The sequence below is a fragment of the Mus caroli genome, unplaced genomic scaffold (genome assembly GCF_978045245.1).
Source record: "Mus caroli unplaced genomic scaffold, Mus_caroli_1 scaffold_13, whole genome shotgun sequence".
Classification (NCBI taxonomy): domain Eukaryota; kingdom Metazoa; phylum Chordata; class Mammalia; order Rodentia; family Muridae; genus Mus; species Mus caroli.
Window position 1 is genome coordinate 28,464,331 of NW_028227268.1, and position 16,428 is coordinate 28,480,758.

A 16,428-nucleotide genomic window follows, 5' to 3' on the forward strand; every position below is an offset into this window, starting at 1 on the left:
AAACTAGCCACAGGTTGGCTTTGTGGTAATCCTCCTACTTCAGCTTTCTAAATGTTTCACTTGAATGATGACAGTATGCCCAACTTGCAAACATTTACTAGATGCCTTTTCCAACCTAATGTTAGAGCTCAGTAAACATATGTGATATCCATAATTTTAGGAACTGCCACAAGCCCTTTTCAACTGAAATTACAAATGAGGGCTTGCAGAAACTTCTTACCTTAGCAAATAAGTGTGGAGGTGTATCGAAATGTCCGTCCTGTTTCTTCGTAATATCTACAAGGAAAAAGTACAGACTAGTCTGTCAGCAGTCTTTTGTTTTGGGTTTTTTTTTTTTTTTTTTTTGGTTTTTCGAGACAGGGTTTCTCTGGGTAGCCCTGGCTGTCCTGGAACTCACTCTGTAGACCAGGCTAGCCTCGAACTCAGAAATCCGCCTGCCTCTGCCTCCCAAGTGCTGGGATTAAAGGCGTGCGCCACCATGCCCGACTACCTGTCAGCATTCTTGAGAAGACCAAAAACCACACTTCCTTGAAGGGTTCAAACTCACAAGGTATGTAATATTCTAAAACACGGCAACCCCCCCCCCCCCGCCCATTTTCTGCATTTATTGTGGTGAAAATAGTAACAACCTTTTCTGTCTTTAGAGCACATGCATATATGCTATTACATTTACATGCACATATGCTATCACAGTGCTGGTAATTCCACAATAAGGGAATTACATTATCAGCAGCTTTTTTGTCTTTTGGTGTAGTACTGGAGGTTAAAGAGCAGGCCTCGCAAATGCCAAGTACTCTAATACTGAACTGTCTCCGCAGCTCTTTTCACTTTTTGTTTTGAGTGAGGAGCTCACTACGATGCTGAGGCTACTCTTGAACTTATGATGAATGATCATGCCTGACCCTCCTGCATAGCCGGGACTACAGGCCTGCACCACTAGGCCTCTCTAGAACAATGTTTCCTGTGTTTCATACCATGTCTAGTTAAGTTCAATCTTGCTATTTAGATTAAAATTATGTGGAAAGGAATTTCCTTATAGCTTTCAAATGGTCTGGATAAAAAAAATAAGAGTAGGAATACAATTGTAGTTGTGAGAAAGGGATTAAAATTGTCTTTTTGTGCTAGAAATAAAACTCATGGTCTCATGCATGAATGTACATTATTTTAAATGGAGAGGAAGTGGAAGGAACATAAGGAATTAGTACTCTATTGTAGAATAATCAGATTAGAATGCTATTTTGGATCTATACTTTGTAGGAGAAACAACCAAGTAGTTATGCAATCTAACTAATATTATCGAAAGTTTTTGTGACAGTTGCTTACCTGATCTCTTGAATCGATGGCCTATGCTTCTTGACCATCCAATATGGTGGATTAAGGGGCTGTGCATGTGGCACCAGAAGTCGTCTGTTCTATCTTCACTCTCTTCATACACCAGCCGTAGTCGTCCTCCAATTACACTTTCCACCACTGCTACTCTTGTTCGACATAAATGCCTCTTGTCAACTACTTCTACTCTCATGCAAGGTTTGAAAGGATATTGCATACTCTCAGAAACCTTCAAATAAAAGCAGAAAAAAAAATCTTGTTGGAGACTTATGACAACGGTCTATATGCAGCTTTAATATTGCCCTCCCTCCTTGCCTGTCTGTCTGTCTATCTATCTACCTACCTATATTTATGGGTTTATTCTGTAAATTTTGTTCCCCTAGAACAATGGTTCTCAACCTTTCAAGTAATGGAACCCTATCTACCTATCTATGAATGAATGAGAGACAAGGTAGACCTGGCTGTTTTGGAACCTGCTACATAGATATCGCTGGCATTGAACTTACAGATATCCACCAGCCTCTGCTTCCCAAGTGCAGAGATTAAATGTATGTATCTCCAGGCCAGGCCTGGCTCTCACTCTTTAGCCTACAGGTTAACTTTAAACTTCTAGCCATCCTTCTGCCTCAGTCTCCTCAGTGCTGAGATTATGGGTATGAAAATGTACTTGGTATTTAACAGTTCAGAAATTACAATTCTGTAAAAGTCCTTCTAAATCATTCTTTTAAAACAGCTCTTCAATTCTTTAAGGATCCTATTTTTACCTTTTGTGAGAAATCAGGAGGAAGTGTTTTGGCACCAGTAAGTCTTTTTACTAGAAAAGCTTTCCAGTTTGTATATTTATGTTGAACAGCTAAAATAAAAGAAATAACTAGTTATCCTTTAGCAGACAGAACTGTTCCACAAATTAATAATAAACCCCCCCCAAAAACAGAGAAACAGGTTAACAACAAGTTATGAGTATTAAGGTGCTTAAAGGTAGCAAGCATGGAGAAAGTATACATCTTGCTAGCATAAGAATTAATTGACATAAAAACATCCACTTCAATTTCTGTATTACTTTAGAATACTATGTATAAACCACCACTTAGATCTACATTTTTAAATGACCGTGGGCTGGGAAGTTGGCTCAGTGGTTTAGAGCACTTGTGCTGCTCCTGTAGTACTAGGGTTTGATTCCCAGTGCCAACTGGAGGCTCACAATTGGTTAGAATTGAAGCTCTGAGGGGCTCCAATGCCCGCTGTGGGGTCAGGCATGCACTTATTCATGTATACATAGATACATACAGGCAAAATATTCATACCTATAAGACAAATGAATCTGAAGTTTAAAACAGAATTAAATGACCATGAGGCCACTCACTTCTAGGAGGAACGAGAGGTTTTCCACTAGCTGCACACCAACCAACTGGATGAATATCAGACCCACATATATTGCACCAGAAGTCCAGAGAAGAATCATTTTCAAATCCTTCATATCTCAAAAGGGCATTATAACCTAAAGTCAACAAATCAATCATTACATAGTAAGAAACAAAATTAAAATGATACAGCTTTTAAGGTAATGGCTGTCAAGCTTTGCTGTCCCCTTGTAACAGAACCACCTGCTGTTTATTAACAGAGGTGCCCCTTCCAAGGACTCCAGTCCTATGCTAGGGAATGGGATGGTGTGGAAAATCTGTAAGTCCCTGGCCAATACTGATCTGTTGGACTACTATTCAACTTTGAGAATCCCCTGTTAATACAAAGACAACGCTTCAGAGCATAGCTTTTTCCTCTGTATTTCTATTTTACCTATAATTTCTCAAATGCTTAAGATGGCGAACACCACAGTGGGAACACGTGGTGTGGGAGGACACTTTCCTCAGAATGGGTACTTTTCTTTTGAGGTAGGGTCTCTTGTAGATGAAGCTGGCATCAAACTGATTGCAGGGCTGAAGACTCTTCCTCCACCTTCCAAGTGCTGGGATGATCAGTATGATTAACATTTCCCAAATCGTTCTTAAGAGGTTTGTTTTTGCTGTGTGTGTGCGTGTGTACGTACATACATGCACATGTAGGCAGGTCAGAGGACAATCTCAGTTACTGGTCCTCCCCTTTTACCCTATTTGAGACAGGATCTCTTTGTTGTCTGCTAGTGTATGAGTTTTTGGGGGATTTTCTTGCCTTTGTTTCTCTGTACTAGGCCCTGCCTCTCCAAGGCTTACTACCAAAATAGTAAAGAATATACTTGGAAGACATAGGAGGCAAAAAGAAAAACCAGAAATATAAAACCAGAATCAGTAATTAGGAATAATTCTTGGATAGTAAATGTGCTATCTTTTGAACAATTTACATGCAAGTGATTTAAACATCTGGGACATAAATGGTGTCTTTAATATATATATTAACATATATAATATACATGTGTCTCAAGGAAAAGGCCTGGGTCTGAGTGGATAGGAGAAATTACAGAGTGAGTCTAGGACTCTTGCCAGAGTGATCAAAGGCACAAATGTAGCTTACTAGGAGAGGCCTTGCCCAGCACACTCAGGCCTTCAATTCATCCCCTCAGCACTCCTGGATTCCTTTTTTTTCTCTGAGATAGCTCTTTCTGTTGTATGGGCCAGGCTGATCTGAATCATGCTATATAGCTGGGGCTAGCCTTGAACTCAGAAACCCACCTGCCTCTGCCTCCTGAGTGCTGGGATTAAAGGGATCAAAGATACCTCCTTTAGATAGCTCTATGGGCAGTGGATAGTAAAGCAGTATTTACTGTTATTGGGAGACAAGTTGGAGATTAAGTCCATTTGGCTGGCTTGGAATACTGTTTGTTTTAAATGGCTGGAAAGAACTGAAATATAATGTTTCCTTCAGATAAAGTTGTGACAGCTTTATGAGATAGACTCAAATGTCATGAATAAAATTCTACAGATATATACATTTGTTTATATGCTGTTATAGTTGTTCACAAGTTAAAATGAATAGAGACAGGAGTGTAATAGACTGCAAACACCACAAATCCAAGAATATTTACTGTCTGGCTATGTATAAAAAAAAAATATCTGCCAGCTCCTACACATGTATTATTTGTTTTGTAATAGTTGAAAAATTTGTATACATTTTTTAAAACAAAAGTTTGCATCCCTGGCATTTTCTAGTAAATCGCCATGTATGTTTTTCACCTGCTAATTTTATAATTCCAGCAATCCAGAAGACTTTGGTAGGTAGACTGCAGTCTGTATTGGGAACTTCTATCCTTACATTTTCCGAGATATCACCCCAGCAGGTCCCCATAGGTGCCTGTCATACAAAAATTATTAAATTATCATCTTGGTAATATAAGCATGAAACATCATTCAAAATTAAGTATCACCAGTAATGGAATATCAAATAAAGTATTTTAATCCACCCATTTTTTTTTAAATGCATAGTTTCCATTCCTTGTAAAGAATTTTATTTGAAGAAAGCCAGAGTCAGGATCAAATTCAAGATAGAAGACAGAATCTACAAATATTAGACCTATGTTGACTTTGAAATCCAACAGATCAAATGTGACATTTAAGTAACAATTATTCTAAAACCTGAATCACAAACTTGGCGGACATCATATGAAGCTGACTTGAAGAACTTAGTGTTTTTAACGTGTACTGAGTGAAAAGTACTTTACCCCTTAATTTCTAAAAATCTTGCCCAAGAATAGAGAAAAATAATTAACAGGCTTCATTCAACGTGATCCAGAGAACTAGAACAGGTATTTGAAATGCATGTTAAATCCACATAATGTAAATACAGTCTACAAGACAGACAGGAAAAAGCAGTGGAAGGGTAATTAAAGAGGGAGTTGAAGAGATCTGGGAAATAAGGCCCACAGTAAACAGTTAATTTATCATTTCAAAATTTATTATGCAACAATTACTATGAGAAGAAAATTTCCAGTGTTAGAGCTGTTGGCCACTGGTTAGGATGGCAACCGAGCAAAGTACTTAAGAGCATAACACCTGCATTTCCCAAAAGGTAGCATGTTCCCGAACCATTCTACAAGTCCCTAAACTACAAGGTCATACACAATTACTTGGATTTTATGCAATAAAAAAATTAAATCAAGTACAAGAGTTTATAATTATTCATTAGTGCTGAAAATTCTAATTTCTGTGGCCCTGGATAACCAACATTTTCATGAAATGTAGAACACTAGACATAAAAACGGTGAGGTTCCTGAAGACCTGATAATAGGGATACATCAGCTAAAAACAAAACAGCCTCAAAACTAAAAGATAAGCAAGCATAGACATCAACTAGCAAATACGGACATTGGGGAAGAAAATATATTCTGTCAAAGGAAAGCCCCTAATAAATTGTGATGGTAACCCAGAATCCAGTCAGTCTAAAGCAACATTTAATTCCTGTCCTCTAAACAGTTAATAAATCTCTGAAGGAAACAGAATGTCAAAAAAACAGTGAATTAAGATAGATCTAGAAGCCAAAGACACAGCAGTTAATGGCTAACACTTTGAGTAAGCAAGCAATGAATACACCTTACTCACTTGGAGACATGCCCAATCTCAATTGTTTGTAATTATGGGGAGGGAACACGCATCTATCTTCTCAAGAGAGGAGTGAAAAATAAAACTACTCCCGTCCCCCTTTGACATAGGGTTTTGCTATGCAGTTCAGGCTGGCCTGGAATTTGCCATGTACATCACACTGGCCTTCAATTTGAAATCCTCCTGCCACAGCCTCCCCACATCCCAAGTGCTAGCCTTATAGGTGTGTGTGCCATCATACCTGCTTTTCCTTTTTAAACAGGAAGACTGGACCCTTCAGGTTCTGCTACCTCCCCCTACATCACTCTAGACTGTAGGGCCATCCCTAATGCCAGCAGATATGATCAGAAAAGGAGAGGCTAGAAGAAAACAGGTAGTAAACTAAGGTAACATATATTAATAAAGACCATATATTTGTTTCTTGTGAGGATTAGCAACCGGAGAAGACAGGTACAGGTAAATGCATGCATAAAGCTGCATTAAACTGTAGTAGGATAGCTACTCTTTGCTTCCAAATCTGTGAATGTGACTTACTGAGAAGAGGCATGGTTATGCTGACATGCTACAGGTTAGGTGGGCACAATACTAAATGAAATTTGCATACAGGACTCCTTTCTGAGCTAGGCTTGACAATTGTGCTGATTCTTTTTTAAGGCTTCAGTATTATTTTTGGAGAAAATATCTTCTAGTGTTATTCATTAAAGAAAAGACATGTCAATGTTTATTTAAAAACAAACAACAAAAAAAGTAATGTTCACTTGAGTGGGAGATCTTTGGTTTGGTCCCTATAGTCTGGATTGGTATAGGAGAAAGTAGCAGAAAGTGACATTTGTTCTTGCCTGTAAGGTTGTGGTTCTGCTAGGCCCTCTTAAACCAATCCATATAGTTCACTCTATGAAAAAAAAAATGAAGAAACAAACATCAACAAGATAGAGCACTACAGTTACAACAGAGTATGTGCTCGATGTGTTGAAATAATAGCAATTTCATATATAAATCTGCCCTTTGGTTTTAAATGAATATTCTTTTAAGTGTGGAAGACTGAATGACCCAGGGCTTGACAGCCATCTTCATCCAAGTCATCTGCCTTCTCTTGCTGGCAGGAGGGACACCTTGAAAGTCTGGATTGGCATAGCATGAACTAGCAGAACCATCATTTACAGGTAACAACAAATTTACCTTCCAGACTCAGGATGCGAGGTCTACCTCAGGCTCCTCCCAAACAAGGAAGATCTGCTCCACCACTTCCTGCTTCAGGGCCACTCGTGAGAGCTATCTGGGAGCGACTCTCCTTCCCTGCAAAGTAAGCTGTCATCAGGTCCTGTAGAGATGGCCAAATCCAAATGCTGAGGGGTCCCCAACACAAATGTATGATAACCTTCATCTATCTATCTGAAAGAAAATAATCTGGCAGGAAGTCTTATTTCCTTTACTCCAAGAACATTCCCAGATAGTCCAAATAGTCCAGATGACTGGTATTCTGATTCTCAGAGGGCACACATGATGCTAACAGAGACAAAGATTTCCTTCTATAACACTGCTAAATGGCAGTATAAATGGGCAGAGGTTAAGACTTGAAGTTGCAGGTAGGAAACCAAGAAAAGACTTTATCCCCACGATAAAGCAAAATTCATCATTATAATTCCTCAGAACAACAACAAAAAAGTATATGCTTACTAAAGTTTACCTATTAGAGAAAGATTAAATAACATGTGGTCAAAAAAGACAAGACAAGAAGCTGGGCACAGTGCTGCACATCTGAAATGGCTGCACATCTCAAATGGCAGTACTTGGGAGGCTGATGCAGGAACTCTGTGGGTTTGAAGCTAGCTTGGGATACATAGCAAGGTCCTTTTTCAACTTCCACCCTGTCCCAAACAAATCAAATCAAATCAAAACAAAACAGAATTTTACCATTATCTCATTCTTTCTAGAAAATATACTCACCTTTTGATCTGACACTAGAATCTATTGGGTGTGGGGTGGAGGGGATGCTAGCATAGAGATGTAGGGTGCAAGAAAGATGGAATGCTTGAAAATGTCTGAGAAAAAATGCTATAAATATGTAAAAAAAGAAAGCAGAGGTCACTAATTTAAAACTTTCCACCCCCCTTTTGAGACAAAATCTTACTCCGTAGCCTAGGTTACCCTGAAATTCACTTTGTAGATTAAATTAGTCTTATACTTGCTGTGATTCTCCTGCCTCAGCTTCCCAAACAAGGAAGCCTTTTAAATGCCGAGATTACAGTTATTTTACTACTATGTTTGGGTTTAAAACTCCTTAATAAAACAAAACATAGCTTAATCACTAGGAGACCTCCACCAAAAGCCAGCCACCAGCCAACCAACCAACCAACCAAAACAAAAACCAAAATCCACTCTGGGAAAGAGTACAAAGTTAAGACAGTAACATAGGTTTGCATTTAGGGGCTTCCTTTTAATTTAGATTTTCCTGTAAACCCAAGGCAGGCAACTTCTCAGTGTGGGGCCTGCTACCTTTGCAGAGAATACACTTCATGCTCCTGATAGTGTGGGTGGAACACTAAGTGCCAGAAACCAACTCAAATTTTATTTTCATTAGAAAGTTATTTTATAATCTAAGATAATACACAGAGGTTCTATCTTTAGTTATAACTAAGATGAAGTTATGTATTTTCCGGAGTTCTCGCTGCGTGGGTCAAGGACAGAGGGCAATTTACCCTAAAAGGTAATTTTAGTAGGAAAAGTATTTCTCATAGACATTTAACTAAGAAATTATATCATGAATTCTACTTTCTATCACTAAAATAAGTGTAATGATACACATTGCGAATAAACAAAAACTTATTTCTTCAGAAAACTGCACCCAGGTCAGAAACAAAAACAACATAAAGACTATTAATATAATGATACCAGGTATACTCATGGAGGCAGCATGAAAAGGTCAAATAAACTCTGCTTTCAAGTTGTGGTAGATCATGTCTCCAATTCTAACATATAAGAAGCTGAGGCAGGAGAACTGCTAGGAGTTCCAGAATATTTTAAAATATTAAATCACCCCCCCAACCCATATCATAAACCCCAGCACCGTTCCCGCAATCCCAAGCCACAGGGCAACCACACATTCTCACAGCCCTCTTACAAGGCTTAGGCGATAACATTCTGAATTCCAGGTCAGCCTAGGCTATGGAGTGAGAGAGACTGTTTCAGTTCTTTGCAAATCAATCAAACCCCCCGCCACGATATAGATAGCTGTGAATCTGATGAATCTATACAACATATCTAAATGTATATTGCTATATTGATATCATGTACATTTTTTTCCTTGTGTAGATACTAATAACCAAGAACTAGAAAAGAGCTGAAGAAATGACTCAGTGCAAGCTGCTCTTGTAAAGGATTTTAGTTTGTTTCCTGACACCCATATGTCAGGGGTTCACAACCACATGAATTCCTGCTCCACGGGATCTGCCATCTTTGGTCAACATGGGCATCTGTACTAGGTGTGCATACCCACATGTAGGCATATACATAATTAAAAGTAATCTGAAAAAGAACTCAAAACTTTAAATTGGGAAAATTAAGTTTAAAATTATAATCTAGCTTTACTGAAGAGATGGATGGTCTAGGTGCTACGAAGTTTTGAAGAAGTAGCCAGCTTTGTGACTACACTACTATATCATAGGCCATTCTTTTTTGTTTTAAGGTTTTTGATAAAGGTCTGATTTTGTAGCTAGGTGGGCCTGGAGCTCACAATGCTCTTACCTTAGCTTCATGACTGCTGGGAGAAATTTGTCACCATATCTGGCTGATTTCCACCTTAAAGTCATCAAGGAAAGGGTGACCAAGGCTTGGAGACCAAAGTTCTGACAAAGTTTACTCTGTCTAATCAGTACGTGTAGTTTCTTGCTGTGATTGAGGTCTAAGTCAGATTTAATCAGGTAAGAAATAATATATGAAAGGACAAAAGGGATTCAGTTTTCACTGTAGACTTATCTTTTTGGTGGTATTGAGATCTTATCAATTTGCTCAGGCTGGCTTTAAACCTGTGAACATTTTATAGCTGAGACTGGCTATACTAGTAGGATTGGTTCCAAAGACTATTTATTTACTAGTCAAAGCCATGGTATATCGGTTTATCACCTTGCTGGCCTGGCACTCAGGGTATCTTAGGCTGGCTGTAAAAACAATGGCAGTACACTTGGCTTAGTCTCTTAAGTTCTGGGATTATAGTTATATATCACCATGCTTGCCTCTAAGATGTCTTTACTTCTAAATTTTATTTTCATTTATGTTTTTATATGTGTCTTTATGCATGTCATACAGGTCATAGGCATCAGATCTCCATGCAGCTGAAGTTCTAGGCAGTTCTGAACCACTTAACATGGGTGCTGGGCATAGAATTTGGATCCCAAGTGAGTGCAATATATACACTTTATTTGCTGAGCCATCCTTCTAGCCTTATAATGTACTTTGTAGAAACTTTGTTTTTAGAAATTTAAAGAATTTCACACTTGAAAATGCCTGACTGTTAAATGCTGATACAGGGTATCTGGACCCTTACTTGAGAGGAGGTCGATTTAGGTTGGAGAGATGGCTCAGCAGTTAAGAGCACTGTCTGCTCTTCCAGAGGTCGTGAGTTCAATTCCCAGCAACTACATGGTGGCTCACAACCATCTGTAATGGATCTGATGCCCTCTTCAGTGTACTTTATGTACATACAATAAATAAATCTTAAAAAAAAAAAAGAGAGGAGGTTGGTGGTTAAGCTGAGATTCCAGGCTCAGGATTCGGACAGCACACTTATACAATTTTTGTTTCAATCAGACAGCTTTGATTTTGCATCACACAGTAGAGATGTGTATTTGTAATTAGGTTTGAAAAATAATTTCCACCAATGCAAAGGTGCCTATCTAGTACCTAAGTGGGCAAGAGGGCAGGTGTCCAGTCTCTAAGAAGAAAACCCTACTAGAGAATGTGTTGTGTTAAGTCTTAGAAGGATGATGGTATGAGACAGGGGCTCTGCTTCCAGCAATTCCTGGAAACAGCTTTCCTATAGCCCAAACCAGTAACTTTTCTTAGAAAGGTATCAAATGATCTCGGGGTGGGGGTGGGGAATATTGGAGAGTCAAGTGAAGATTAAAACTGAGTTTAGGGGCGGCCATTTCTTTTAGCGCGGGTCGCTTGGGTGTAGCGGCAGCTGCTCCGGTCACGAGGGGCGGGCAGCGGCGGAGTCGGCGGCTAGCGGGGTGCAGCGCTCGCCGGTGGTCGCGATGAGTCTACCCCTCAACCCCAAGCCTTTCCTCAATGGACTGACAGGGAAGCCAGTGATGGTGAAACTAAGTGGGGCATGGAGTACAAGGGCTACCTGGTCTCCGTGGATGGCTACATGAACATGCAGCTTGCAAACACAGAAGAATACATAGATGGGGCGCTGTCTGGACATCTGGGCGAAGTTCTAATAAGGTGTAATAATGTCCTCTACATCAGAGGCGTTGAAGAAGAGGAGGAAGATGGAGAAATGAGAGAATAGCATCGTGGATTTTTTTTATATATATATGTATTTCTATACAATAAAGATTTGGGGTTCTTTTTTTTTCAAAAAAAAAAAAAACTGAGTTTAGCATAAGGTCTACCTCTGAAATCAAATGACTTCAACGGAAAGCAAATTGTTACAAAATCTCAAGGTCCTTTCTGGAATCATACTTATTTTCAGGGTATAATTACCTGCTCTATGACCATGTCAGTCTTAAAATAGCAAAGCTTTAAGCAAAACCAACCAACTTAATTACTGCAAGAGATGTACTCACTGAGAACTTTATGTCATATAATTGTTCTAATATACGGACTTGAAATGAAACACAGTTTCAGGACCTTGAGATGTTATTTTAAAATTATCCTGGCTACTTATATAAAAAGGCTTGATCTAATTCATGACATAAAACATTAAAAAGAGGATCTGAAGAAAGATGAAAACCATTTAAAAAGAGGAAATAGACAGATGTGGCAGGAATCTGGGATGAAGACTTACTATGGAAATTCTGAGCACCTCAGCACCACAGAGCAGCACACTGAGGACTGTGCTTGTGATTCATGTTCTGCAGTGGCAGGGATGGGACCGTCTGTGAGTGGCTGTCTACACAGCCTGTCCTGCCACTGACTGATACCCAGCTCTGCAGTTCTCTTTCTGGTTGTACATAGCACGGCCACATACATCACCCAGTTCTCTATAGCTTCACATTATTTACTAATAGCACAGCATGAATCACTCACTTGACGCAGATCAACACTAAAATGCAAAAGGTTGCATTTTAGGTTCTCTTAGATGGCATAATACAGACAAAGGGCTTAACAATTGTAAATTAAAGGAAAAAACCAACAATTAATGCACTGGGATTTAATACACATTTACACCAGTGAATTAATGTGATTGAGTCTGATAAAAATCCTTCTTCACTGGCAGAATTAAGTGAGAACTCATTTGAATTTCATGGTAAGAAAGCATGTGCAGTTTTGTTCACATGTTGTTATTTAATAAAGCCCTTGGCAGAATGTTAAGTGTGAACAAAAAACTTCATTAATTTACTTTTTTTCTATTCATGTAGGCACAAAAACAGTTTTTGTAACTTAATCATGTCAAGAAATATTAGAGCGAATTATCAAAGATTAAAGTAAAATGACATGACACTTTTTTTTTTAAAAAATTAAATGCTCTGAAAAGAACATCTTTCAAACTGATTTTAAGAAACAGACCACGTATTCCAGCTTACAAGAAAACATTCCTGCTGCTTCCTTGGTGTGCGATTTTTTTTTTTTTAAACATTTGAAGGCAAAACAGGACTGGAGGAAAGATACCTCTTTTAGAAATTACTTGATCAAATCCCAAAGTTCTTGAGATAAAAGTCTTAGGCTGACCATGTGACATGCTAGCAGCCAGCCATGTGTGTTATAGAACACCCCATTTTCATGTCTCCAATGGCTCAACATCGAAACTGGATGAGACGGCATTTCTTTTCAAAATCATTTCATATTGTAACTAAATCATTTCATATTGTAAAAGGTTTTTTGTTTTTGTTTTTTAATGTTTGAGGCAGAAAAGACACAGGGCCTTCAGTGTTCTAGGCAATCACCTGTCCCTAAGCTATAATACCAAAAGCCCTCAATAGAGGCTTTATTTTAAATGTAAAGATTTTATTTACAAAACACAAGAAGTTATTTTTAGCTATTAAGTATAATGATAAAGGAGAAACATTTTTTCTCTTTTAGTATAAGCAAACACTTTCTAAGCATATGATGATGATGAGGTGCTATTGTGCATTCTGATTTAAAGATCACATATTTCATGGTATGGGAGAAATTCTATACTCACATGCTTAAAACAGGCCACTGGAGCTGCTATGAAGCTATTGCTGTTGATGTAGTTACCCCAGCTGAAGCCTTCCACAGAGATTGCTGAAATAAAATAAATTTAGATATAACTCTCTAATATTGTCTTTATAAAAATTTATTTATTGTTAAGGCCTAGGTAACAGTTATCTGGCTAGTCTGCCATTATAAGGAAACTTTCTCATGTTTCTGCTGTTACTAGGAAACTTTTTTTCCCTTTTTAAAAAATTGTATTTAATCTTTTTTTACAGTCTAGATTTTATCCCCCTCTTGGACCACCCTCTGACTGTTCCACATTCCCTATCCTCCCATACCCCCCTCCCAACTCCACGAGGATTCTCCCCCCCACCCCCAACTAGGAAACTTTCTAATGCCAAGATCGATTGCATATTGTTATGTTCTGTGCCTATGGAAACCAACCGCGATACAAGTTAGCAGAACTTCCTGCACCTACGTATAAGCTTTTATGGTATAAGTTACCCCTGGGATAGATTCAACATAAGAGAGACACCTGCAACAATTTAATAAACTATTTGGAATAAGACTTCCATTTTGAATAGTGGTCTAGTAAAGTTTTAAGTTCCCCAGAACTTCCTGGAAACTGACATTCTATTTGGCAGAGAGAGAGATGTGAATTTGAGTAGTTGACATCCTCGTAGACAAGTTAGGACATGATATTAGACAAGGGAAGTCCCCTGACACAGTTAAATACTGCAACCAATGGGAGCAAGATAAATGTACAAAGACATGGTCCTAAGGAAATCCCCTATCCCTAAATCCTGATGGGTGAAATAACTGGGCATTTATGTTTGTGTATTATGGGCTTAAAAACCCTGTAGGATCTTAACTCAGAGTCATGATTCAGTTCCCGAATCTAGACCATGGGCCTGGCCGACCAGTCCTGGAGTGTATGCTAAATAAACTAGCTGTATGTGTCTGAGATCGGTGTTTGTGATGTAATTCCTGGATCCCAACATTTACTTATTTATTGTGTGTTGCAGTGTATGTGGATGCAAAAGCATGTGTGTGAAGGTCACAGGATAGCTTCTGGGAGTTGGTTCTCTCCTTATAGTATGTGGGTTCCGGGGACTAAATTCAGGTTTCTAGGCTTGGTCTCAAGTACTCTTACCCGCTGAGCCATCTCACTAGCCTGAAAGTTGCTACTGTTTATTATTATTATTGTTGTTGTGGTGGTTTTGTGAGAAAGGGTTTCTCTTTTCTAGACCTAGCTGTCCTGGAACTCACTCTGTAAGACCATGTTGGGCTCAAATTCAGAGATCCACCTGCCTCTGCCTCCCAAGTGCTGGGATTAAAGGTGTGCACCACCACTGTCTGGCTTTGAAAGTTATCTTTTTTTAAAACTTGAAAGGAATAAAATTAATTTTTTAAAAAGAAAAACTTCAGCGGAATGTGTTAACACATGCCTGTACTCAAAGCACTTAATAGGTTGATGGCAAGGGATCATAGTCAACTAGGGCTATATAGTAAAACCCTCTTCTAAAAATGCACTCAAATATCACCAGAATAATAATAAAGTAGCTAAATAATAGAAGTTTTTATTGGTTAAACCCCTGTTTTAAGTACTTGCTATGAAAAGTATATCATATTTCAAGAGTTTCATGGATTTTCAGGCATCTACATGCACTTTACTGGTGCTTAAATGACACATATTTTAAAACATTTAGATTTCATATTTTCCTTTTGGTTGTGCTATGAACTGAATGAGGACCTCACATACTATGTGAACACTATCACTGAACAAGTGCCTTTCCAGATCAGAGTTCGTATTTTCTGATTAGGAATGTCCCACTTGTATTTATAAATATAATACCATCAGCATAACATCTTTGTGTGTCAATTATTCCCCTTTGCAACAGTTAACCAACCAACCATCTGATAACAGGAAGCACACAGTCTAAATGTGCCAACAGAAAACACACAAAACTCAACGCAACCCGAGGTTAAAATGCTGTTATTTGAAGCTAGCTGAACAAGTAATATCTCACCTTTATTACACTTACCAGAATTGCCTGCTTTTGTCTTTGCTTGATTTTGCAAGGTAGCTTGATACTGAGCATAGGCAGCTAATTTAGCAACTAAAGGTTGTTTTTGAAGGACTTTTGCTTTCTTTGTTGGAGGCTTACCCTGAAACAAGAAAAGTTAAGTAAATAGGATTCTTCTTCATCCCTTCACAACCAAAATCTAACACGACTGCATACTACTCATTCTGCTTACATACTGAGGGTTTAGAAAATTATTAAAGCAGAGAAAACATACAAGGAATTTTAACATTAGAGGTTTTCTTTTTCCCTTTCTGAGTTCCGCTACATTGTAGTTATCTAATATGGGAAGTAGAGCTGGCACAGACTAAAACAGCAATATGCGAATTAATATGTTAATAAAAATTATATCCCATTTAATAAAATGTTAAAATACAGGCTGTGGTGGATATTCAACTTCTTCTTAGAGTAGACAGAATCAGGGTTATTCAGTCATGCAGTTGCAAAGCAATGCTACTGATATGGTAAGAGTAGTCAACTGAATGGTCAAAGAGCAAGTGACTGAGGTTTATACCTTTAGTGCTAACGCAAAAGGTCAGTGACATAATGATCATGGCCAAATTCAGTGTGACAAACTGCATCCATTTGGGTACAGACCACTGCTCAGGATCTTTGGGAACTGTCTATCTGAAATATAGAAATACATCTAAGTGATGTATTTCCTTCATCTAGGGGATTTAAATAACTCTTTCAGTGCTATGTAATGATCACAATACATTAAATGAGAGAGAAAAACTGTGATCATACAAAAGATAATTACAAAAATCAGTACTATAATGTCTTAAGAAATTTTAGATGGTATGTTAACAACTGAGTTAAGTAAGTCAAGACACCAGTACTTGGTCAGCACTAATATATATTTAAAAGAGGATGATTTTCTTTTTATTTCATGGATGTTTTAAAAAAGGTGAGTTATGTCAATCAAACATATTTGGTTAAGGTATCAAACTGGATGTACTCAAAAGTACAAAGCTGAACCTGCCGTTTAAAGTTGGGGTTCACCCCAGCAATAAAAACCCTAAGAGCAAAGAATAAAATCCAAAGTACAAAGCAAAGTTGAGGGAAGAAAACAAAACAGAAGGACCCCCCAAATGAATCATTCTCTGCCTTGATAGGAACTCAAGGACAAATTGGGGGGAGGACCACCA

At 38.3% G+C, this 16,428-nt stretch overlaps 1 protein-coding gene and 1 pseudogene across 1 annotated transcript in view; one reads left to right on the forward strand and one right to left on the reverse strand.

Moving 5' to 3' along the window:
* The window catches only part of Mbtd1 (mbt domain containing 1), a 60,452-nt gene that overhangs the window by 18,019 nt on the left and 26,005 nt on the right, over window positions 1-16,428 (reverse strand). Inside the window, exons 6-12 of the mRNA XM_085829667.1 lie at window positions 15,242-15,365; window positions 13,204-13,286; window positions 4,494-4,611; window positions 2,693-2,827; window positions 2,094-2,182; window positions 1,324-1,558; window positions 221-276 (exon numbers count right to left, since the gene is read on the reverse strand). Coding sequence (XP_085685793.1) covers window positions 221-276; window positions 1,324-1,558; window positions 2,094-2,182; window positions 2,693-2,827; window positions 4,494-4,611; window positions 13,204-13,286; window positions 15,242-15,365 — 840 coding nt within the window. The remainder of the gene's footprint in view (window positions 1-220; window positions 277-1,323; window positions 1,559-2,093; window positions 2,183-2,692; window positions 2,828-4,493; window positions 4,612-13,203; window positions 13,287-15,241; window positions 15,366-16,428) is intronic.
* Window positions 10,997-11,437, forward strand: LOC110306210 (small nuclear ribonucleoprotein F pseudogene; annotated as a pseudogene).